We start from the raw sequence: 25,661 nt of genomic DNA on the forward strand, positions 1-25,661 counted from the left end.
CAAGTATTCACGCGAGGTGACACACCTTGCCCATGTAATTGTGAGCTAGATTATGGAAGATTAGCTTCTTGGTTGAGTTGTTTTAAGCTCCCAAGTGCGGTTGAGCAAAGTCTTACGACCTTGGTTAGTTTGTCCCATGATCTTGGTTAGATCCTGCACTCTTTCTATGGCGCAAGGGCTTCCCATAAATAGCGCCGAGACTATTCCAATCAAGGCATTTGTAGGATCTTATAACACCCCATATTCACATGCAACTATGATCTAGCTATCGAGCTAGGTGCGTACCAGCCCTACACTATGCTCAGGACCTTCGGTCGAAACCCAATTTAGCATTGTACAAGGACCTATACTAGAGGCTAGTGATACATCATCAGATTTCGAGTCAATGGAAGGATCCCCAGTCCTAAGAAGTGAGAATTCTAACCAGGGTTCACCACTCAAGCCAGCTTACCCACACTCAAGCCAGCTTACCAGTCTTTTTGATTACGCAGCTAGCTATCTCAAAGGTTTGGACCAACCCACATCTTCTAACCCACAAGGCCATGCTACAGGAACTTAGGAGCATACTAGCATGAGCTTCATCTTCTTAGATCCTAGAGCTATCACCACCCAAGATAATACTAGTACACTACCTCATCTATTGGGAAGCACCATACTACCAACTATGGCGCCTTTGACTGACGTAGAATTACCTTTGAGCCACATGCCCACGGTTACCATGGTAGCCAACACCACTTCACACATGGAGTTCTCTTGGGCACCTGGCATATCTAGTACTACCATTCCTAGAGGGGTCACATTTCATTCTAGTGCGACCATGAAACATCCCTTCCCTAGAGTGAGTGTGCTACCAACTCCTGTTGCGAGATCGGCTGCACCTAATGCCCACATGACTAAAGCACCTATTGGGGCGCTAGTAGGACACATACCTTATGTAGCACATCTACCCCCACCAGGGTTTAAACCAATGTGACTGTAGAAGAAATAAATCTATAAAAGGGAAAAAAGGAAAGGAAATGGAACGAGTGAACTTGGGAACACTTGACGAACTAGTCTACATGAATGATATTGAGGAGGATTCCGATTCAGTGACACACATGCTGGTTTTGAGCACACTAGAGACACTCAAACAAAAACTAAGGAGACCAAAAAGGAAGGGATTCAGTCCCCAAGAAACCAATTAAAAAGAAACTTGGTTCATATCCCGACCCTGTAAAAGAACTGGAACAACTTCATCAGCTTAGGGATATGATTACACATACTCAAGATGAGCTAGAACCAAGACCAAAACACTTAAACATCTCTGACACAATGCATCCAAATAGGCAATTGTAACCCACAAACCCTTGGATATACCTAGTGTCATCCTTGAGGTCAATGAGAACTCACTTGTACCAAGCATGGATTCTCAACTCTTTAAGAAGAATGTTTGAGTATGAGAATCATGAACCCATTCAAGAGGTGGAAATTTCAATATCATTAGCACTCTCATATGTTGCAGAGAGGTGATGGTTACTCCCTTGAATATCCCTAAATTATTGGAGTTACCATGTCTACCTACAATTTGATGAATCAATCTCCTTAGAGTAAACCTAGTGACTGGTCACGTACACCCAATGGGTAGTGTTGGACTATTTGACCAAAGATCTGATACTCATTCAATCCCTTTGCAATACTGCTATACTTGTAGAGAAGAGACCAATGTAGGGAAGGACCCACCCTACAAAGATGATAAAAAACAAGCTATTGAGCTTGAAGATTATCTAAACTGGATACATATGATGGCTACAATCAATAGCTGGGGAGTAAGAGGATCTACATGGGTTACACCTAATGGTGAGGAGATCCCTAAGGTTGTCCCCCAATGAACATTCTCTACCTTTTGGATATCGAGGGGATTGGTTATAGTGAACTACAATCAATAGCTGGGGAGTAAGAGGATCTACATGGGTTACACCTAATGGTGAGGAGATCCCTAAGGTTGTCCCCCAATGAACATTCTCTACCTTTTGGATATCGAGGGGATCGGTTATAGTGAACTTGAGTCCACATGGGATGACTCAAGGTCAAGCACCAATAGTGGTGATGAGGAGTCTGAAACAAAGATTGAAAGTGACACCAACTCCTCAGTCACCACAAGAAAAACAGAGCCCACAATATCCAAGGAAATTGCAGGGAGTAGCTTCGAATCTGATACGGATTCCTAATCTGAAGAAAGGGACAAAGTTCATCAAGATGCCAACAAGGAGCATCTCCGAAGATGGCAGAGACAAACGCTATGTAGTGAATCATCATAAAAGGCTGCAAGAAATAACTACTACTATCCAATGGCTCCAGTACATGGATGTAGTTGACTTACATCAAAAGTTTATAGACAATTGAGGAGAGAAGATACAAAAGGTCAAGTATTGTAGACTACCCCCAATTGATATAGCGAAGGTGGAATTCTCTGATGAACCAAAACCAAGTCACTCAATTATAGAAGGAAACAAAATCGTGAACTCGCACAGAAGGAACGAGAGGCTAAGGTTGCAGTCAGCTAAAGAAGATGATGAAGGAAAGGAAAACGAGTTTAATTTGCGGGGATGATAGGATATGTGATAGCCACTTTAGAGTACTAAATTAGTGGCATAGTTATAGCGTCAGCTCATATAGTCGAATTCACACTATGGACCGACAATTTGTACGTTATTGTAGGAGATTACTTTCCCTTTATGTATATACTCTTATATTTTAGCTATATGGTTATATAGAAGAGAAGAAGATAAAAGAAAATTTAGTCCTCCATCTCTCTATTATGTCTTGCACTCTCTGGTGTGAGTGTGTGTGCTTGCAAGGAACTCAAGCTCTCTCTCACCCTCACATTCTCTTTATCGTATCAGATCTCCGGTTCGTGTGAGAGCTAAGGAGGCAAGCAAGAGGTGGTAAGAACAAGCAAGGAAGGAAGCGGTACACGGGTAAGAGCACCATCATCTCTTTTCCTTCTTGTTTGGGTATAACATCCCCTCGGTAGCTCCGGGAGCTATATATCTCCAATTCAGGTGAGCTGTCTTCGCAGGCTTGGAGATGCATGTGTGGTACACAATACTTTGTATTGTAGTTTTGCGGCCAAACTTGCATTTCAAGTGCGTTTCAATCTTTGTTCGATCACTGAAAGGTATTTTCAACAGTTTTGAGAAGTTCTAGTAGAGAACTGGCTCTGGTCGAAATCTGGTGTATTGCAGTGCTACATTGTATTTTGGGAGTGCAGACAGTGTTTGTACATGTATTGTTGAAATTGGGTGTATGTATATGTACTCTGGTCAGATGTGGTGACATACAAGTTGTGTTGAAGTACCGCTTATAGTCATAGAAGATAATGTTGTGTTACAGGTTGCATACAGAAATTGTCTGTTTTTTTGTAGGTTTTTTATTATTGTTGTAGGAAAACGTGTCTGACGGACCCAACCAAATTATCAGTGAGAAGCTAGACAAGAAAAACTTCCATGCCTGGAAGTTAAGAATGATCAATTTTTTGATGCGTAAAGGATTTGGAGACTATCGAAATAGATAATGAGGAGCCTCTAAAGTTATCCGAAGAGAATGCCACTCTAGCGTATATAAAGGCATTGAAGAAATGGAACTAGGGTGCAAGGAAAGTCATGTATTGGCTTTCAATTAGTGTCACTAACACAATTATAGGACACATACATGATGTCAATACTCCAGCAGTTCCATGGCTTGGTGTAGATGTTTTAAACTAATACAAAGGCAAGGAAACTGCAGTTAAAAATAAGAGCTACATATAGTGGAAAAGAAAAAAATGTTTATCATCAATGAGTATGCTTTAAAGATCAAGGATATTATTGAATCCCTTGGGTCTATTATATATATTGATGTGGTGAGTGTCTATTTGAATGGGCTTGACAAAGCATACAAGCCATTACCTCCATTGCAATCATAGAGAATATTCTTAACTTTTGGGACATGGTGTCTATGTTGATCATAGAAGAAAAGTATCCAGGTGAGGGCTCTTCTTCACAAAGCAAGAACACATCAGAACATGCCTTCTACTCTAATTCGGGTAAAGGTAGAGGCAAAGGTCATGGTTGAGGCCAAGGTGGTGGTCGACAAGGAAACTAGAATTCTAGACAATAGTCCAATGATTCGTAAGCAGCAGCAATCATACACACAGGTGGAAGAGGCCAGTCTAGAGGCAGGGGGAGCCAAAGAGGCCAAGGTGGTTGTCAAATAAATTAGAGTGCAAATAGCATAGAGTGCTATTATTGTGGCAAACCAGGGCACATGGCAAAGGACTACTATAAAAGCAAAAAAAACATTAACAGTGGAAAGTTCCAACAAGGCAACTATGCATCGTCTAGTAAATAAGGTGGTGATGAAAAAAGTGAGCAGTTGTTTGTGATGCAGCATATGCTCAATTCCACCAAACAAGAGATGTGTTAAGATCTCAAGATATATGGTATGTGGATTCTAGTGCCTCTAACCACATGACGAGTCATGGGTTCATGGTATGATGCCTGAACATAAGTTTACATGCATAAGATCGGATGTTTCTCACTTGAAAGTGTTTGGGTGTATTGCATATGTGCATATTCTTGATGACGTAAGAACAAAGTTGGATCCAAAGGCAGAGAAATGCATCTTTATTAGTTATGTTATGGAGAAAAGTGGTTATAGTTGTTATAACCCTACTACTTGTGAGATGCAAGTAAGTAGAGATGTTGTAGATCCACTCCTCCGCCTATGATAGAGAGAGAAGGGAGAGAAGAAGGAGTGCTATTAAGTAAAAGAGAGAGAGAGAGAGAGAGAGATAAATTTACGTGTTTACTATCGCTCCACTTAGTGTGGTCTATATAAGTGAAGAAGATAGCTCCATTCTCAATCCATTTTTAAGCTCAATCTTTGGTTGAAGTTATTGTCCTTCTGGCACAATATTCAACATTAGAGAGGGCCTCCTAGAAATAGTAAAACCATCACATATTAGCTGTCAGAGCTAGCTTAGTGTGAAGAGTGTGATACCCAGCTAAAACCTCAGCTCCTAGTTGGCCCTTCTTTGTGGTTCATGGTGTGAAACCCATGGATGAGGTGGGCATACATTTCTTGGTGGTATTTTGTCCTTGTGGGCTACATGCTGATCCTCTACATGTTGATCCTCTACATGCAAACATGGGTAATCACATCTCTTTGTGGGACATGTTACTTTGTGAACACATGTGTGCACTTCTACTTGGTGATTCTACATCAACTCAGTGGCTTCTATGTGATCCTTTGTGGAAACTCTTGGCAGCTCCTATGTGATTCCACATGGGTCCAATGGGAACACATCTATGTTGTGGTCCTTAGTGGAAAATTTCATCAACTCTTGCCTTGGTGGACCTCATTTCTTTTTGGTGGTTCCATTACTATGTGCATTATGGGACATTCTTATGGTTCATTTGGTGGACATCATACATCATCTTGGGCTTGTGAGTCAATGCACATTTCCTTCTATGATTACTTGGTGTCTATATTAGCTTGGTGACTTTGGAGGTAAAGAGTCTAGTGGCAAGGGACTACAACCTCTTCTTTATGAGGATGGCATGGGTGGCAACATGGCCATTATCACAACCTTTATAGTGGCTTCATCAGAGAGGCATGAGTGGCATGCTACATATGTTGGTGTTTTTTCTTGTCTTTGTGACATTAAATTTTGTAAATATTTTCTATAGCCTGTGTGGATTTTTCTATCTTAGTGATGACTTAGTGATTTTTTTCTTAGTGGTATACTTAATCCAAGCACACCCTACATGGTATGGATGCTTAATCAAGGGAGGGTGCTAGTATTTAAGTGATCTAGTATCCATCCTTAGTGAAAACCTTATTGGATCCTTAGTGGTACCTTAGAATGCTTTGTTCTAAGGTTAGAAGGTCCCATTTACTAGATTAGTGGGTGTAGATCTAGTAGGTACATTTAGTTGATGTAGGCATCATATTTTAGGTGAGTCATGTTAGAAGGCCCATTTACTAGAGTTACTGGTGTAGGTCTAGTAGGTGCATTCCTTTGATATAGGCATCATCTTTTAGGTGAGTTAGGTGAGAAATCTAAGGGAGGTGGATAGATTTTAGGGCTCTAGGCACCCTCATCCATGGATCCTATATATACAAGTATTCACAGAGGGTGGAGAGGGTGTGCAGTACCTACGAGTAGTCCTTTTTGGAATATCAAAAACTTCTTGACAAACTTATGATCTTCGGTTATAAAAAAGCGTAAGTTTTTAGGATTGCATGTGTTTCCTTCCATCTAGACTTCTTCACAAACTTATGACCTTTTTTATAACAAAGCGTAAGGGGGGCTTTTATTTTTGGGATTTCATGTGTTTCCTTCCATCCAAACTTCTAAAGAACCGATTGAACATTTCATGGAGCGTTGCTCTTCTCGACTCCCCCACTGTGCCTTGTGTGTAGTTTGCTTTGTCCATACAATGAATAAAATAAAGAGTTAGAGCTATTTATAATAAGAAATGACCACTCTATACATGACTTATCTGTAAAGTAGACCCATTTATAGGATATTATTACTAGTACATCTCCATAACTCTTGACAAAAGTATATACCGTGGAGTTTATTGGCGACCACTTCTTGCCGTGTCGATGTATTGTAAACCATCATCCGCTGTCCTTTCCACACACGTGAACCTACCCATGTAGAGATTCCTCACAAACTTATGACCTTTTTTATAACCGAATGTAAGGGGGGATTTTGTTTTTGGGATTGCATGTGTTTCCTTCCGTCCAGACTTCTAAAGAACCGATTGAACATTTCATGCAGAGCGTTGCTCTTCTTGACTCACCCACCGTGCCTAGTGTTCTAGAAGAAGACTACTTTTGTGAGGTAATGGGATCGCTCCATTTCTTGTGTGCTGCAAAGGGCTAGTAACCCAGATTCATTGAGAAAAAAGGGACCATGTGCATACAATATATACTAGAAAACACACAAAAAATTTATAATAAATCAATTTAATTTTGATGTACATGTTAGCAAGATCTTTCTTACCATGTAATGTGTAATATGTGTTTCTTCACATGCATCTACCATTGCCGTAATAAACTCGTTGATCCTCTTCTTGTTGAAGGTGTTCACCTCTTCCTCTGTAAGTCTTGCTTTCTCAAGTAGAGGAACAAGAGCATCAAGGTAATCCCATACCTTTGCGTGCTTCAATCCCATTTTAGCCTCATTTCCTCTGTGTCATGCAGTCACATATTTTCTTCCACACCTCAAAATTTGTATGGCTTTTAACATTCACATGGTTGGATAGGAGATGCCTTGCCTTTGAGCCACCCATGAAAATTTTATTAGACGGATCTTGTGCTTGCTTATATGTCTTACTTATTAGCATCCTTTGTGAATTTAATTGATCCTCCATGCAAGACCACTTTTGATAAAATATCCTCTAGTTTGGAAATAGACTCTACACATCTCTCTTCTCAATTCATGTTCCATGCATAGTTGATATACAACATGAGAAGCTTGTCTAGTATCCTAATCCTTGTATGTAGCGTACATGAATGGACACAACAAAGCAGGATATCAAGAATTGGGTCCTAGTCTATCAATTTCATGCCGATCCAGGCAAACTTTCATTGCAGATCTTGATCGCATTAGCGCAATTGGTGTGTGCTTTGCCTTCTCCTTTTACCTTTGTGTTTTCCTCTTTCTTGACTATCTGCTTTACATTCATTCCTTTCTTTTCCTTCTTCTTTGCTGCTCTTCCTATTATCTGCCTGCATGCTTTCCAAGTCGGTATCTGTGTAAATCTGACCACCTCTAGTACTCCGAAGGCTTGCATACTCATAATCAAGATCTACATGCAACCTAAATTTAGGAGACTTGTTAGTGATATTTTGGAGAGGCATTTTTCACAATAAGGGAGATAAGAATCCTGGTAGTAGTCTCAAGGAATGAAAAATGGCATGAAAAGTTTAAGGGAGAGTGCAGACCCTTCGCATAAGGATATATGCATGGCTGTTACAGATGTATATGTCTAGTATTTTGACAGTGGTGTTAGTTAGTACATTTCTCATCACAGTTTGTTCTCATCACTTGAATCTGGTCTATAAAGGAAACATTGTAACATGTGTAAACAACTCCTCATATCCTGTACAAGCGTCGGTAAAATTATTCATTGTTACAAATGATGGAACAGTCATGCTTTCATATGTATTATGTATACTAGAGATCAAGAATTTATTATCTATCTCTGTCATTTCTAAGACTGGCTTAGTGGTTCAGTTTGAGAATGATAGATACATTGTTCATCATCGCAATGATCGCAAGACAATTGTTGCTTTTGGTACTGTCTCATGGCCTTTATAACCTAGAAAGATAATATTAGATAATTTGAAAAAAATCTCATACTTTGGGAATTACCCTTTCAACATAGTTTTGGCCATATCTTGAGCATATTAACTCCAAATTTGTCGGACATTATAGATTTAGATCCTACTCTTCAAGATCTTTCCAATGATATGTCACATGATGGGGTTTTGACAAAAGCTTGGATAGGTTCACCATGATCCCATTTTTCAAATGGGAATGGGATTTTTTTCAAATTATCTAATATGGTGTTTAGATGCATATGAAAGACAGACATGCTGCATGTGCAGTGTCTTTTACAAAGGCAATGGTAGGTAATGCTAAGTTATGGCATGTACACTTTGGTCACTTGAACTTTGGCAGTTTGCTATGTTTACATAAACATGATATAATGTTTGAGCTTTGCAACATCTTAAAGCTCTTATCAAACATATTTGTGAGGACTATAGTCTTAGAAAAATACATTGGACATTATTTTCCAAAGATGATTCAATTAGAGATCTCCAAAAATTACAACTTATACCATAATGATGTATATGGTCCTATCAGGATACCATCTATTAAGGACTACCTTTATTTTGTCACATTCATTGATGATTATTCCAGGCATACCTAGGTATATCCATTAAAATAAAAATTAGAGCTTTTATGTATTGTAAGCACTTTGCTACTATGGTTCAAAATGCTTCTGCATGTAAGATTGGCACCCTGTGTACTAATCGAAGAAAAGAGCATATGTCTAAAGAGTTTCATGGATACATCACTGATAATGAGATAAAACACCAATGTATTGTGCCTTACACACCTCAACAAAATGGTATAACTAAACGTAAAAACAAGTCTCTCATGCAGATGACATGTTCTATGGTTAAAAGTCAGGAGTTACCTCATAGTTTCTAGCTAGAAGCAGTCGTGTGACATGTTTTGAACAGGTGTTCTACAAAAGCTTTGTATACGATTACGCTCTTCTTACGCTCTTCCAAAGCTTGAAATGATGACAGAAAATCCTCTGTGGCTCACTTAAACATTTTTTGTTATTGTGCTTATGCACCTGAGCAACTTCATAGCAAGCTTGATGATAAGGCTGTTAAATGTATTTTTATGAAATATAACTCAAAAAGTAATAAGGATTACCATCTCTATCATCTTGTTACCAAGCAAATTCTTGCTGAGTAAAGATATTATATTTATGAAAGATGCAATTCAACCCTTGTTTTCATCTAAAAAACACTAAAATATATGTTCGTAGGACATATTGAATACTCTCCTTTCATTGTTCAATGCAAGACACATTGATATAAAGCATTTGGATAATCCAAGGAATGTTAAAAATCAATCCATCGATTATAAATCAACATGTTTTTCAACCCACAGATCAACCTATTGATAGGTAAATGTGAATAATGCAATTGATGAGAAAAGAAGAAAAATTATGGAGTCTACAAGTATGCCAAAATGGCTAGTGCAAACACTACATGACAACAAATTAACCACTTCTTTGCCTAGCAGAACACGTGCAAACTCTCGTCATGCATCTCTTGTTGACGTACTATCATTGCATTTGTAACACAAAGGTTGAAATGAACATCAATTGGATATTAAAAAGCATGCAAATTGAAGAAAGCTTTATATGGTCTTAAGCAAGCTCCCAAAGAATGGTATGAAAAGATACATGCATACTTGGTTGCATAGAGATTTTGCAACAGCCCACAGCCCAACTGACAGTACCCACTTTATTAAAGAGATTAAAGATGTTTTATTGATCATCGTGTTATACATTAATAACATACTAATCACATATCCTAATGATGATCATATTTCACCTCTTATAGTTAATTTAGAGAAGTCTTTTGAGATGTCAAATCTTGTACCACCATTATTACACTATTACTTCGACATTAGATTTTTGCAGCGTAATGACAACATTGTTATGCTACAAAAGAAATACATAGATACATTGTTGAAAAGATTCAATCTTGAAGTCTGTAAACCTATGACTACAAAACTTATGACTACACCTATAGAATCAAGTTAACGACTAAGTCTTAAAGATGCAGGTGACTCTTTTGATACTAGCTTGTATCAAGAAGGTTGTTGGATGTCTTATCTTTTTGAGCAACACCAAGCCTGACATCCAGTATGTGATATCAATATTGAGCAGATTTATGTATAGCCTGAACACAAAGCATTGACAGCCTATCAAATGGGTGTTCCGTTTATCTAAAGGACACTATACACTTTGGTTCATGTTATACCAAGAAAAATAAATCACAACATGAACTTATAAACTCAAACTAGGTCAAATGTTATGACACAAATGTCCATAGGTACTTTTTACTTTCACCTTGATGATTTATGTATATCATGGCTCAACAAGAAGCAAGCTACTGTGGCCACTTCTAGTTGTGAAATTGAGTACATGACAATGTATACAACTACAATTGAGTGTGTTTGGCTCAAACACCTTATTGCTAATTTGAGTATTAGCAAGTTCTCAACCATTACCATCATCACTAGAATCAAAGCGTGCTATGGTAATTGCGAGAAATACAATTTTTCATGCTTGCACAAAGCACATTGACATGCATTATCATTATGTCAAGAAGAGATGCTCTACAAGGAAAATCAACTTTGACTTATGTACCAACACAACTTGGTAAATTTATTAACAAAAGCTCTTCCACGAGAAAAGTTTGAAGCTTTTTGCAAAGCTTTAAACTTACTTCCCTTTGGAGACTAGTCTAAACTCCCCTATCATAGTCCAAAGAGCCTAGCATATCTCTGTACTTCTAATGCTTTTCTCCTTGTTCACATTATTTATAACCATGTTTAGTAGTGATGTATGTGAACACACTAAGAACAACCAAGACACTTTTTTCCTTTTTAAGAGGTTTTTTTTCGTACTAGTCTTCTTTGTACAACACATTCATCATTTATCCATCATCTCATTGTGTGCTCTCTTGAGCTTCTCCATTGTGTGTCTATGTGTGCATTTCTACAACCCTATTTCCAACAATACATTCATTTACACATCATTCAATTCTATCCACCACAAATAAAAAATCAAATCAATATTCCAAATTATTTCAACAATAAAGTCGCAAAAACTCTCTTCCTCTTACTTTTACAATGGTTTCTCAAGTAAACACTTCGCGTATGGCATTCGAGAAAGGATGTACTTCCTTGCAAGTGAGTTTCCAAGAGAGTCCTCTCTTCCAAATAAGTGGACCTAAAATTCTTCTCGATTACAATCAATTGAGAGTCCCCTCTTCCAAATAAGGGTTGACCTAAAATTCTTCTCGATCACAAAGTCAATGATGACGAATGTCAATCATTGATTGTGTACAAAGGTATCAACTTCAATATAAAGTTCTATAAACAATGCCAATAAAGAGATTCATATTTTTTAATTTCAACTTCATCAATCAATCTCTAGCAGTTCATACGTAGCTTGTAGCTTGCTTCATCTTCTTGTGCATAAAAGAGTGCTTGTTTGATGACTTAGATTCCTCGTTGATAACCTCCACTCACAAATAAAAAGAAGTCTTTTTATAACACGGTTTACACACTAACATGCAAGCACCACCAATACTTCTCTAGTGGCTAAGACATATATGAGATTTAACACATGAAGCCATGATGACAAGCTTGGGATGATTTTTTTTTTCATTTTGGAGAGATGATATTTTTACAAGGATAAGGATGTAGACGAGACACTACACCTTCAAGCCAGCATAGAGCTCTTTCATGTGGAGACTAATTAGTGCTCTTTCTTATGAAGAATAATTAGGGGTGCATACACGAGAGTGAGAAGAGGAGGGATACAAGTCGTTTTAAGAACATCTCTCAAGCGTACCTTTTACATGTTCAAAAAAAGAATAATAAGGGCCACCTATAGAATGTGCTACAACTTCGGAACGATTGGTGAAGAGTATTACATTACAATCCTTTCCCACAGGCCACAACTAAGTTCAATTAAGAGGAACTTTTATCCCGAAGCGGTTTTGCTATATATGTTTGCAAAATTAAGACTCTAATTTAGAAAGTACCTTCGTTTTTATCGCGCATTGTGATGTGAAGCCTCAAGCATATACATCGGCAAAACAAAGGTCTACTACCAACTCCATAATTGAAAAATAACGTGTGTAATACAACAGCCAGCGGGTAACGTAGGCCAACCCACCACCGGCATATTATTATGTAGTGTGCTGTGCGCAGGCTACAAAAGAGGCCATGAGTTCTAATGTTAGCATGTAGCGACCAACTGCTACTCTACTGTTGCTGCTTAATTTCAGGCTCATATCGCAAAAACGAGCCCGTACCCTCCTGTGCTAAAAACCGTGGCTTACGATAGTAGTTTTTACTAATCATCTTATACTGAATCAATTCTCATCGCGAATTTTGCTCATATTAACCATTTAATGCTTTTTAGGCCTATCAAATGAAAAACTAATTAGAGCTCGCAGAGTATCGACCACCACCGCCTACGCTTGAGGCCCAGTAGTCCGCCCCATTGTTGTTAGCCACATTGAGAGTGCACGAGACCGGTACCAAACACAAGCCCCTGCTTCGCAAATCGGACGCAGTCTCACCAGCTTCCTGAAACCACAGCTACAAATCAAATCTTTATAAGCACCCAGAGCTCATTTGATTCTCAAGATACGATTAAGCCTTTTCAAATCGTCCTAGTTACAATAACCTTCTTTGCTTAATCACCCTGAACCATAAGTTTACAAGGAATATTAAGGCGCAATTAATCCACTAGTCCAGCCTATACCATAGGATCAATCCACGAACCATAAAGAGTATTAAAACGCAAGTGATGCACTTCTATGGTACCAAACCATAGGATTAGGGCGATCAGTAGTGGACGATTTCTCAAAGTCGCGCACCTGGCGAGTACCGACGGTGGGCTTCATGTATGGCGAGCTCAGCACCTGCAGGCAATCAGGGTGTGCATAAAGTTGAATGCATAAGAAAGATGAGACATTCTGTGAGAAAGGAGCTGATTATACGAGGACATAATCTTACCTGGACTTGCTCTTGGAGGAACTTAATGTAGCCGATTGCTTCAGATAGAACGGATGCTGTGTCTGTCTGCACCAATTCGTATAAAGCATTGATTTTACGCTTACGTTGAGTGAGGTTTGACAGTAAATGTGGACAATGCTTCCTTCAATTATAAAGATATCTCTACCTTGCCAAATGGGGAGACTAATTGCTGAAGTGCATTGATCCTCTCTCCCAACTTCTCCTTAGAACGAGCAGATTGAACCTTTGTGTTTAATGTTGTTATTTTGGCATGTCAGGCTACACCCCTTAGTAATCTTTAATAGAATGCTGTGTATGCAGAGTGCTTTTGAATGATTAAGCCAGTGCCTTTGGTTGATTAAGTGCTTAAGTGCTTCCGGATGAGCATGCAAGTGATCTTTAAAGTGCTTAAGTAAGATCAAACAAGATAAAGCAAGTGCTCTTTAAGTGCTTAAACAAGCAAGTGCGTTTGGATGATAACTAGGATAATTCTGCAAGTCATGCTTGTACAAGATGGTTTGGGAACGGATGCCCAAGCAAGTGCTCTGGGATAACTAGAGCTTGTACATGATTAACGGCAGTCACTCACCTTGGTAATAGCTTGAAATTGAGCTGGGTCCGTTGCAACTACGCATTGATCGGCATGAATTTTGGCCCTCTTGTTGCCTGCATTTTCTTCACCCTGAAGAGGTGCAATATTAGTGGTCCGTTCGTCCTTCTCTGATTCCTTTGGAGGAAAAAAAAAAAAAAAAAGCAAGACAAGGAGGCATTTTCAATGCTTCTCATGTAAGCAACGCATTCAAGGCGATGGGTAGTATGTACATATTATTGCACATACGACTCATAAGCCATGTGAATTACCTGTTTCTCTAGATGGGCTTCATCTGAAGGCATTTTGCCGTCGACGTGAGTGTCGGAGATGTCGGACGGATGACTGTCCGGCAGTGCAGGCGCAGCAAGCTTGCTCATGTTGTTCTTAAAGGTGAGAATCGTGCTGGACGACGATGTTGGCCTACTAGCAGCAGCAGCAGCAGCAGCAGCAGTCGGTAGAATATACTCCGAAGAAGATAGATTATTTGACATGTTATTTACCGTATTCCCAGACGTTGTGGATGTACTGTAGCAATCATACCTTGCCGTTGACGCCACAAAATCTTCGACGGAACGGACGTGGGCGTCGTCTGGCAAATCCGACGATAGCACGTCGAACGCTCCACAGGTAGGCTGTTGGAGGAGGCCTCCATAGCCTGCAGATTCTTCCGATGAAAACAGCCGGAAGTAGGGTGGCATATGGTGGTGGTTGTGGTGATCGGAGGATGCCGCCCAGCAGCTGCTGGACGGCGAATGATCGGTGCCGGAGGACGTCGAAGGCAATCCCGCATGCGGCTCCATACTGGCGCAGTTGTAATGGCGGTCCGTCAGCAATGCTGTGTCATCGGAGGGCAATGATGGGGCAGTACGCCGCATAAATTACGACCTCGTTGCTCGAGCTACGGCACGAAGCTAATCCGGCGACGAACTGCATAATATGGACGGATTTTGTAGTGTGTGAGAGGATCATCTTTCCACGCTGCAGTGCTCTGATCAGCTCTCCATTTCATGTTCTGTCGCTATGCGTTTATCGAAATATTCCTGCCACCTTCTTACGAGTTACGACACTGATGTGTGTTTTTAAGGATATCGATCTGTGTTTCTCCATGCTAATGTTTTCTCGAGTGAAATGCTTGAAATTTGCTTTTGCTGGAACCTACTCTCTCTCGAGCTCTCCCTCCCTGCAGATGTGAGCTTCGATCGATGAAGCGGAAGGCCCCAAAAGCACCGAACTTCGAGCCATGGAGGACTGTGTGTGGGGGGTAGCTGTGTTTCTGTGAGCTTCCCCAAAAATTGGCACTATTTTTTTATTTTATTGTTTTGGGCCTCTGGACAAGGAAAAGGATTCTTTTCAATCAATTCAATCAACCAACCATTTGTCAATCAATCCAATCACATCTCCATCATATCACATCAATGTATGTGTGTGTTTGGTGCGGGCCCGGTTGGGTCTGGGTATGGGTGTGCTTGGGACGATCTCTCAACAGTCGTGTAACGATAGTACTCGTTATCTTAGAGAACCTCATATCCTTACCCTTACTCCATGCCCTTCTTTACGTTACTGAGGGCCCTTTTTTTTGGGGGGGGACGTAGATATATGTAATATTAATACTGAAAGATCATCACAAAATAGTTCAAAGAGACCATGGGCCAAAGCTAGTCTAAACAAATGCCATCTATCCTCCTTTAAGACAAAAGAGGATTGGCCCCAAGATACATGGCACTCCAGCTGCATACAGGCTATCATCATTGCTTCAGTGGTGCAACCTTTTGGGGGCAACTTCTCCAAGATTTGCTTACCTAACCACACCTTCACCACTAGTCTGGTCTGCATAGGGTTTTCTATGAAGGCCACAAAAGTATGAGAGGGGTGTTTTTCCTTGTGGTACCATCTTCTAGTCTTTGGCCCAAATTTGGGGGGCCTTGTCTTCACATCATCGGATTTAAATAGGAGACAGCCTCCACCACTGCCTCTTGCAACAATTGTATGCCTTGTTAATTTTATTGCTCCTCTATTTGCAAATGGGTTGGGAGGTCATGGAATTCTTTTAAAGGTCTACTCCTAAAACTTTCTTGATCCAAGATGATGATGATGGTGGGGAAGCTAAAAGATAAAAATATGAAAGAAGGAACATACTGAAGTATAGAGGCTTAGGTATCTTTGAGGTGTCTGATTGGTTTTGAATAACAAATGTGCCACAACTGGTGCAACTCAGTGCATCATTGAAAAGACTACACATAGTTATAGAGATGGAAAGTGAAATTTTAATAGTGTTCACACATCTAAAACCCTAGAGGTTGTTAGTTAAATGTTGCACAAGCACAAGCAACAACCCCTATCACTAAGGAAAGCTTTTGGTTGCTTCCATGCTAGCTTCAAGTTAAGTTTCTTGCTCTCTCAATGTCAATTTTCTTGGACTCAATTTCCACCCACCCCTCATCTTTGGTTTTGATTTTTATCAACCTCCTACTATGCATGAATTATCATATAGATACTTCCAGTTCATCAAGATTGAAGTAGCTTGCGCATCCCAATGCACTCTACCGATGTAACCCAATGTAACTTTTTGTAGCAAGCATGGCGTTTTCCTTACCTCCTGCTTTTCCTTTTGAAATTTTGAAAGCTTCTTTGCTTTGCACATGAACATGAGGTTGAGCGAGTCCCAGATCAACAATAGTGTTCACATCATGCAAGATTGAAGGAGCCACATGATATACTTCTAAGTTTAGTTGCACATCACGATCCATTGTCCTCTCCGAGTCAAGGAAGGATATAGTGAATTGAGAACTTGAAACAAATTCTGATTATGGTGCACTGTTCTCCACTTGACTAGAATTGAGATTTACCTATGTAGGAGTGGGATGATTTGGTGGCATCATCACTCTATATAACGAGTAATATGCATCATCTTTCTTCATAAACACAAGGTCAAACTCTAGCCATGATTTTCAACTGATGCAAAATACAGTAAATGCAAGTTTTCTATGGACAATGAATTATTAAAGTGCACATCAACATCATGTCTAACTAGGCATAGTTTTGTTTAAGAGTGAAAGTTGATCCTAGCCCAAATATGAAGGAATATGTAAAATGTTCAACCCATGTGGAGACCAAATATGAAGGAATGTGTGGAATATCCAGTCCATGTGGAGGCCAAAAGTGGGGGCCTAGAAGAAGGTGGGAAGGAGGCCAAGTGAGGGCTCACTTCAAGGGAGATGGTGCTCAAATCTAAGAAATCTTAGGGGTAGCTTAATCAAGCTTATGAGCCACAAATAGTTGGTTAAATTCAGGTCTATAAAAAGTCCCTCTATCTAATGGGCCACAATTAGTGGCGAATAGAGATGTACTCAAGGTTATAAAATGAATTTCACATAAAGCCTCATGAACAATGGAGGTAACAGTTATTGTTTTTGTCATTGAGTCGTCAAATCACTGTGGGGCAAGTGGTTATAGTAGTAACTACTTTGTGTGGCACAAGTATGCATTTAATTCTCCCTTTCCCCACATTTGCTTCACTTCTCCTCATGCTCACACCTCATCCAGCTTAGCCATGTTAGAGAACGTTTTTTATGAAACTTAGTCATGATTGGACTATGGTGTGCCTCCATAATGACCATCTATGGAGTGTGAAAACACAAAACGCTACCACCCAATATGCCCTTTTTCCATGCAAAAAAGGGATTGTGTTGTTTGGACATTTGTAAATCCTTAATCACAATCTAACATAAGTAAAGTGAAGCAGATGGGCATGTTCACACGCAACGTTTGTTTCCAAATGAGAGAGGAACCAACACCCGATTTAATTCGTGTGAGTTCTTGAACCAATATTTAATGTTCTTGCAAGGATTAGGAGATGTAGATGAATAAAAGAAAGACATCAACACAAAAAAGACAAACTCGTCCTACTAAGTCTCGACTTCCCCAAGGAGGAATGGGCAATGCTATTAAATAGGGGAAGTCAAGGGTGTCCTTAGATGGAAGGATCTCCCCTTCCTTCCCCTATAACTAGTTCAAATTAAAGCTTATGGTAGCCCTCTTGTTAAAGCCATTTGGCATGCTTGGAACAAGATTAAACCCCAACTTGGGATGGTAGAAAACCTCAGACTTAAAGCTTCGATCTTTCATCTTGATTCGATATGGCTCTCTTTGGCTCTAAATAACTTTATCCAACCTCACCTCTTTAAAAGAGCTCATGCTCTCTCGAAGAAAGGCATTAGGACTTGGGCTGACATATGGCACTTTGATCACAAAAGATAGCTTACTAGATTGGAAATCTCAATAGTGTTTTGGATAAATGCTCAAGATTTGGACCTCATCTAAGATAGAATTAACTTTTGGGATCCTTCCCTCTTTCCCCTCATCCAAGTCAGAGGTCCCCTTCACCTTCGCTCGCTTAGTTGGGCCCTTCAATCCAACCTACTGTCTATTCCTTCCTTTCCTCCTCCTCCTCCCTCTCTCTATGATAGATGGCTCATTAACTAACATAGAAGCCATTGGTATAAAATCTTGAATAGCTCCTAAAAAGTCCTGCCTCATGTGGCTTATCCTTCACAAAGCGCTCTAGACCAACCAACGTGCTGCTAGATTGGGGCCTCTATCCTAGCTGTAAAAGAGAGGAGGAAACTATAGCCCACCTTTTCATTAATTGTAAATAGATCTCCACTGTATTGGATTTCTTGCATGTGTACATCAAACTGGTCCATCCTACTACTTTATTCGGTGAAGCTAATGGTTGTTCTACTAAACTATGGAATATCATTAGGGTAAAACTTTTCAAAAAGTTTGATATGCGCTCGGATTTGAAAACTTCTTTATTTTTCTAGATGAAAGGATTATTGGATTAGAAGAAGAAAATGAGCTCAGCCACTATCTTGTCACACTAGAGAGTCAAAGAATTGCCGATACGCTAGAAGCAGAGAAAGCCTACATTCGGTCAAGGAAGCAATCAAAGGTGATGCCTCCTCCTTGATTACTAAAGAGAAAGAAGATGTCACTGATCTAGATGCTTAGAATAAAGAGCTGGCAAGGTACATTTGCCAACTAACGAAGGTTGCAGAGAGTATAGGTAGAGAATGAAGCCTTCTATTTTCTGAGTATACAGTTTTTGAACTTAAGCTTCTTTGTTTAAAAAACTTTATGTAATTTTTTTTCATTTTCTCTAATATAATTCCAATCTTTTCAAAGAAGAAGAAGAAGACAAACTCTCCATACAAGGCCATAGCCCTTCCTCATCAGGACTAAGTGCCACAGGGTCTTAAAGACCCTTGTCAGGTGATATCAATGGATGGCATTGATCAAAATTGCGACACCTTTTTTGGATCGTCGGATAAAGTCAACTAGGTTTAGTAAACTAGGGTCAGTAAACTAGGGCCAATAAACTAGGGGTAAAAAACATAGGATATAATGACTTGAAACCACATGGTTCTTTTGCTTGAAGGTATAGTGTAGTGGTAAGATGTTTCCAATGGTGACTCAAGGTCTTGAGTTCAAATCCTCTTTTGTACACAACATTTTGCTCCAATATTTTTTAAGTCCCGAACTCAAATTCACCCTCATTCCATGATGTAAACAAGAAAGTAAATTATGCCTGCTTAGTAAACTAGGAAGTAAACTATGTCCGTTTAGTAAACTAAGAAGTAAACTATGATCGCTTAGTAACCTAGTTTACTTTATCCGCCGACGGCCCAAAAAAAGCGTCGTGGTTTTTTATCAATACCATCCATTGATATCACCTGACAAGCGTCTTTAAGACCCCATGGCATGTAATCCTTGAGGATAGCCCTTGCCCGCTTGAATTTCTCCTCCAAGTTCTCAACTGGTGGTTGGTGTACAGACTCCAGATGCCAACCAGCAATTGCATTTGAACAAGCCCTATGCTATACTAGTGTATACCACAGCGGTCCACCCGTGACCACCATGATTTACCACACCCATATAATAGTTTGTAGCTAATAGGACACGCCGCCGTAAATATGTATCCCCATCAATGTGAGGGTGGCTAAATACGACACACCGCCATGACTATTCCTTGAAATGCCTCAAAAGTCTTCGCTTCCCGCGTTCCACCTGGCTGGCCGTCCGCGACGCTGAATAAATATTTGAACAGTGGAGAGAGAGAAGAGGGGGTGTGCACTGTGCATTACAGACTGCAGGATCAGCAGACGCTCACCTATGACACCTACCCAATCTGAGTTTGGCGGGAAGCCGTCCGATCGGATCAATCTGTGGCTGCGATTGCAAAGAATGCTGCCTCGTTTTGAAATTCGCTTCTCCGCGCATTGATTGTATCCGGACATTATTTGAAATTTTCCGCTCGTGAGTCATGAATATGAGAGCAGTAATCATTTTACCCCATCTCAGGAATGAGTCAGGACTCAGATAATTCAGCATCTGTCTTTTCTAAACCTTTTTTTTTATTTGTGTCACATTAGAGCGAGTTCCCACACGGGACTCGGGGTTTTGGAGGCTGGTTTGAGAGCTTGACAGATTCCCTACATTTAATGCTTGAAGAATGGTTAAAACAAAACAATACAGCTCAAGCCACACTAATAAATATTAGGGGAGAGAGCCTTAGAGGGAATTCTTGGGAAATTGGAATGTTGTTATCCAAGTGGGTTTTCAAATTTACTTATCCAATGTGTTCAATCATCATCTTTGACATGGCATGTAATGTGCCACATTATAACCAAATTTGGGGACTTCTTGAATATACAAAATTGGTCATCATGCTATATATCATTAGAAAGGTCTCGAAGAGTAGATTCCAAATGTCTAAGCTCCGCTTGCTTTTGAGTTGATTTACACAAATTTTACCATGAGCCCATTTTTATAGAGAGAGAATGTGTACAAATCCTTAAAGGGCCCAATTTGAGTCTAAATTTTTCCTAATGAACGCTGGGAGTCAAAACCTTGCAGACAAAGCCAAAAACATATATACTAGCATCTTGCCCAAGTTTATTAAAAGCCAAGTTGGGGTCTTCTCAAGGTGCAGTGTGATTATCATTTGTTCGGGGAAGTTAACCAGTAAATTTGATTTGGGGAAGTGGATTCAAGAGGATGTGTTATACATAACAGAGTAATCTCACATATATTCTATTTGGGAAAAGGGTTTTTCAATGTCTTCTTTGTGAAAGGATAATTAGTGACAAAGTTGTTTGCCAAGATCCCGATATTTATGGGTAGACATTTGATTCATGTGCTACCCTTTGATCCTCTGTTTGATGTGAACAAAATTCTGCAAGAAGCTTGCCTAGATTGGGTAGAACTACAAGGTTTACCGCCATGGATGAGATCGGTGATGGGTAACTTGGCCAACGCAATAGGTCGGACTTTGTTAATCCTAGTTGAGGACACTGGATTGAGATCTTCTAACAAAGTTTGCATAGCCTGGAATACATTTGAGGAACCTCCAAAAGTATTAGAGATAGACTTGGGGATATGGGTAAACTACAACTAAAACTGGTATTCGGAGCCTTTCTTGATGCATGTTACAAGTGTGGTGGATTTGGACACATTGCTAGGAGTTGCATGGTGGGGAAGGATGAAGGGCTGAGAAGGGATAAGGGTAAGGAAAAAATGAAGAGGAAAAGGAAGGGGAAAAGAAAAAATAGGACTCAAATGAGACATAAAAGAAAAAGGGGACTGGGGAAACTTCAGGTGAATCATCAACAAAAGAAAACTCAGAAGGGAAGGGGGGAGGGATTTGATGAGAGAGTACAAGAAAAGGATAACAAAGAGGGTGAAGGAAAAGAGAGATGGAACAAAGTAACAAAACATAAAGGGAAAAATCTTAGACAGACAAAAGGGGAAGCCAGGGGGAACTCTGATACTTCTCTACCTTTTGGGAGATTTCACTCTAATGTGAGGCCTAGAGAAGGAACAAGTAACTCTTTGTTTTCTAATCCTTTTAGTATCTGGATGGATGAGGATAGTGGGACCTCTTCTTTGGATAGGTTCAATTTTCATGTTGAAAATGCATGGAAAAGCATACAACTAGAAGTCCTTGTAAACATTGAGGGGAAAATAGAGAATCCTATTGAAGTAAATGACAACCCATTGGACGTAGATATGGTTCCATCAACAGCATTAGAATGAGCCGTGTCTCTGAAATGAGGAACATTTTATTAATGTGAAAGGGTTGAAGGACAAAAAAAAGGAATGCTACCTTCTATGGACATTAGTAGGAGGCTGGAAACCAGTAGTGATGGCAATAACTTGTTTAGGGACAAATGTATGAGGAGGGAAAAAGTAAAGGATTTGCATGTGTTTATAGGGGAGTGAACTCAGGATACAATGGGGTTATGACTCTAGTAAACAAGAAGTTGAAACCGTGTGTTATTGCCAATAACCCAAATGGTAGAATTATGGTGATAGAATTAAATGTGGGAGAGGAAAGGATATGGGTACTTAATATGTATGGAGCACATAAACACAAAATTAGGGGAGAAATGTGGGAATGGATTTCTAAGCTTAATTGCTTGAAACCAACAATCATAGCTGGAGATTTCAATATGGTAGAAAGACAAATGGACAGATGTGGAGGGAGTACTATCTTAATGGGAACATAAAAGAAGAAATGGGAAGCATTGTGAGGAGTAAGATGGGCCTAGTAGATGGGAGAGAGCTGGGGGATTGGTGATTTGGACCTAGGCATACTTATTTCAGTCTGCAGTTACCAAATCCTCTTCAAGGTTGGATAGGGTTTTTTTTTTAAATCAACAAGCTTCCTAGACACCTTACACTGTTCAAATGAGAGTGAAACCTTGTTCTACCAGGTCTCGGATCATATGTCACTATGTTGGGAATGGTAGTTAGCTCAATGGGGGGAAAAGGAATTGAAGAAATTTCCTACCATGAAATTGAGGGTAAATAATACATTACTAATAAGGGATGAAATGTTTGCTGAATTAAATCTAAAGGAGGGTTGGCAAACTGAGAGCTGAGAAAAGAAGAAATAAAAGAGAGAAGGCTAGGATTAGATGGGATTTTCTGTAGAAGAAGAGACAACTAGGGGGGTTGTCATCAATAGACAAAGGAAAATGCATGGTGTCATGAAACAACTTGCGCTGAGGAGGATGGAAGAGCAGCTAAGGATGGGGAAAGAAGATCAAAATGGATCACTTTTAAAATAACAAAGGAGGAGTAGGGAAGGACATAGTAGGTTACATCAAGGATGAGAAGGGTCAAACATTAAGGTACATAAAATTTTTTGCTGATAAATGGGTTGGATACCTGGGATCAATTCTCAGCCTTAAAGAAGACACTTCTCAAAATAGGTTTCAGGCAGAAGCAGTCATGCTGGAACAAATCCCTAAAGGAATCCCACCTATGATGGGATGGGTTGAGTGTGGAAATTGTTATTGCATTTTAGTCTTCATTGAAGCACACTGTATGGGAAACATGTAAAAGAGCCTTTTCCACTGGTTTGATGGACATGGATCTAAAAGAAGGGATCATTAAATTGATTCCTAAGAAAATTTCATGTGAGTCTTTTGGCCATTGGAGACCTATAACCCTATTGATGACTGTAATCGATAAGATATTAGACAAAGTAATTGCTATAAGAATGGCCCAAGTGATTCAGGAAGCAGTATCTAGGAGGCAGTATGTGTTCATTAAAGGGAGGTCTATCTATGATAATATATATGCTTCCATGGTTGGGAAGGAGTTGGCTTTGAACACAGGTCAAAAATGCATAATGCTATAGTTGGACCTTGAGAAAGCATATGATAGGGTACATTGGTCATTCATTGGTAGGACAATGGAAAAAATGGGGTTTGGAATCAGGATGACGACTGCCATGTACACTTTGAATTTAGGAACCCAGTCTCAATTGTTGATAAATGGCAGACTAGTTGAGAGGTTTGGGATACAAAGGTTTGTAAGACAAGGATGTCCATTGGCTCCACTCCTATTTGCAATCACTTCTCACCCACTTATAATAGCCTTAGAAAGTGCTTGAAAAAAAAGAATTGATCACTGGGTTGAAATTGAGGGGGAGGTGACCAGCTGTTGATTAAGTGTTTTGTTGATGATTATTTAATATTTTTGCAAGCCAAAAATGAAAATATGAGGCAAGATTTGAAGATTATACAAACATTTGGCAGATGCTTTTGGACCAAGGTGTAATATTCATAAGTCTAGGATCAGAAGTCTAATGAGGGTGATAGTTTTGACATTAGCAGGTGGGGCTGTTAGGTCATCCAAAAGGGCAATATTGGAAGGCACCTTGGACCTCCATTAGGGGTGGGAGTTACTAAAAAGGAATTGATTGACTGGGTGGATACTAGAAAAAGTTAGGAAGTGGGAGGGAGTGAATCTACCCCTTCATGTAGAAATGTCCACTTTGCACCCCAAATGTTTGCACCCCATCTGACCTTCCAGATTCTATTACAATACACTACATTCCTCCTTGTTCTTGATATTTTCCCATAGATGATTTTGGTTGATGCTTCCCTTAGTTTGTTTCCATTAATCCACACCCAGCCTTGCATCCAATTCTCATTGTTAAAGGAAGTAGAAACCCATCCACTGTTCAGATAGTCCAAAGTTTGAAAGACCACTCTCATGTCCCTGCTTTATATATTGAATTTCTCCTCCAGCTGGTCATTCTCCTTCCAAGATACTTGGATACCGTCTAAGCAGTCCCCTATTCTTCTTATTTCTTTATTATTCAGTTTTTTTGCCACCTACAAGTCAATCTAAGCTAAAGGGGGGGTAAATCTATGTGACCACTAGATCCCTAATGAGAAGAAGGAGTTCCTAGTTACTTTTGTACACCTATCCTATTTTATCAAACCCATTGAATCTTTCGAGGTCAAACATAAAAACCTATAGAATGCAGATCCTCGCACCTTCAAAGGGGCATGAGAGAAAATCTTTTCTCTCCACTCCATCCCATTCTAGTTCCCCTTACAGTAGACCTTTGATTCTTCTATTACTTCTTTTAACATTTTGACCCAAACCTCTTCCTGTTGTAGGAATCTTTGCAACATAGTCATTACTCTAGCTTTTGCATGTAGTGTCACATGAAGAATTCCCAGTCCTCTTCTACCTTGGATATACACACTTTGTTCCAAGCAACAAGCCAAGCAAAGATTCTTTTTTTTTAAAAAAATTCCTCCATATAAAACCTCTAATGGGTGCTACTAGTCTCTTCCAATGGTTTTTTCTAATATTAAGAATATGGGATAAGAATATAATGTAGGCATTCAATATCTGGAACCTAGAGATCCCTATGAAAGCCAAACTCTTTTTGGGGAAAGTATGCATGTGGGCTTTACCTTTGGGATGTAAGTTAGTACAAAGGAACTTCATATCAAGGGGTTGCCCTAGGTGTGGTACAACACTTGAGGATGGAAGGCATGCCTTCTGGAGTTACCCTGCCATCACAAGATTTTGGGGGAAAATAAACAAATGGATAGAAACCTCTTTGGGCCTGAGGATAACATGGGGTACCTAGCTTTTAGGGAAACATATGTAGGAACTCTCTATGCAAGCATAATTGAGTTACACGGAGTCACACTCATCATCTATAAACAAGCTTCATTTCTCCTGATGTTTCTCTCCTCTCCCCTCCTCTGTTGTAAAACAAGCTTTTCTTTTCCCTTCTTCTCTTTCCTTACCACCATGGCCTCTTCCAGTAATGTGAGAAGACCTAGGGAGGGTGGAAGAGCTTGTGCTGCA

The 25,661-nt window shown here is 39.7% G+C and overlaps 1 protein-coding gene across 6 annotated transcripts; it reads right to left on the reverse strand.

The window, feature by feature from the left end:
• Positions 1 to 12,147: 12,147 nt before the first annotated feature.
• Positions 12,148 to 15,246, reverse strand: LOC147628740 (uncharacterized). Of its 6 annotated transcripts, none has more exons than XM_086813980.1 (7): positions 14,517 to 15,246; positions 14,246 to 14,399; positions 13,974 to 14,066; positions 13,551 to 13,628; positions 13,385 to 13,450; positions 13,246 to 13,290; positions 12,171 to 12,964 (listed from the first exon to the last, which is right to left on the reverse strand). In XM_086813980.1, the coding sequence occupies exons 1-7, from the start codon at positions 14,849 to 14,851 to the stop codon at positions 12,803 to 12,805; spliced, it is 933 nt and encodes a 310-aa protein (XP_086670106.1). In that variant the 5' UTR covers positions 14,852 to 15,246; the 3' UTR covers positions 12,171 to 12,802. The 6 variants fall into 6 exon arrangements, with proteins under 6 accessions (XP_086670104.1, XP_086670106.1, XP_086670105.1 ...); XM_086813982.1 differs by having other exon boundaries at positions 12,179 to 12,964; positions 14,246 to 14,396; XM_086813978.1 differs by having other exon boundaries at positions 12,148 to 12,964; positions 14,246 to 15,246.
• Between the last annotated feature and the right edge of the window lie 10,415 nt (positions 15,247 to 25,661).

This window comes from Cibotium barometz, chromosome 19 (genome assembly GCF_041138505.1).
Source record: "Cibotium barometz isolate CiBa-2024 chromosome 19, ASM4113850v1, whole genome shotgun sequence".
NCBI lineage: Eukaryota > Viridiplantae > Streptophyta > Polypodiopsida > Cyatheales > Cibotiaceae > Cibotium > Cibotium barometz.

Excerpts from the sequence above, each read along its gene's own strand:
- LOC147628740 (XM_086813978.1), bottom strand. The coding sequence starts at position 14,851 with ATGCGGCGTACTGCCCCATCATTGCCCTCCGATGACACAGCATTGCTG. Across the intron at positions 14,067-14,245 it reads AAGCCCATCTAGAGAAACAG|GGTGAAGAAAATGCAGGCAA; the intron begins GTAATTCACATG and ends GCACCTCTTCAG. Across the intron at positions 13,291-13,384 it reads TCCTCCAAGAGCAAGTCCAG|GTGCTGAGCTCGCCATACAT; the intron begins GTAAGATTATGT and ends GATTGCCTGCAG.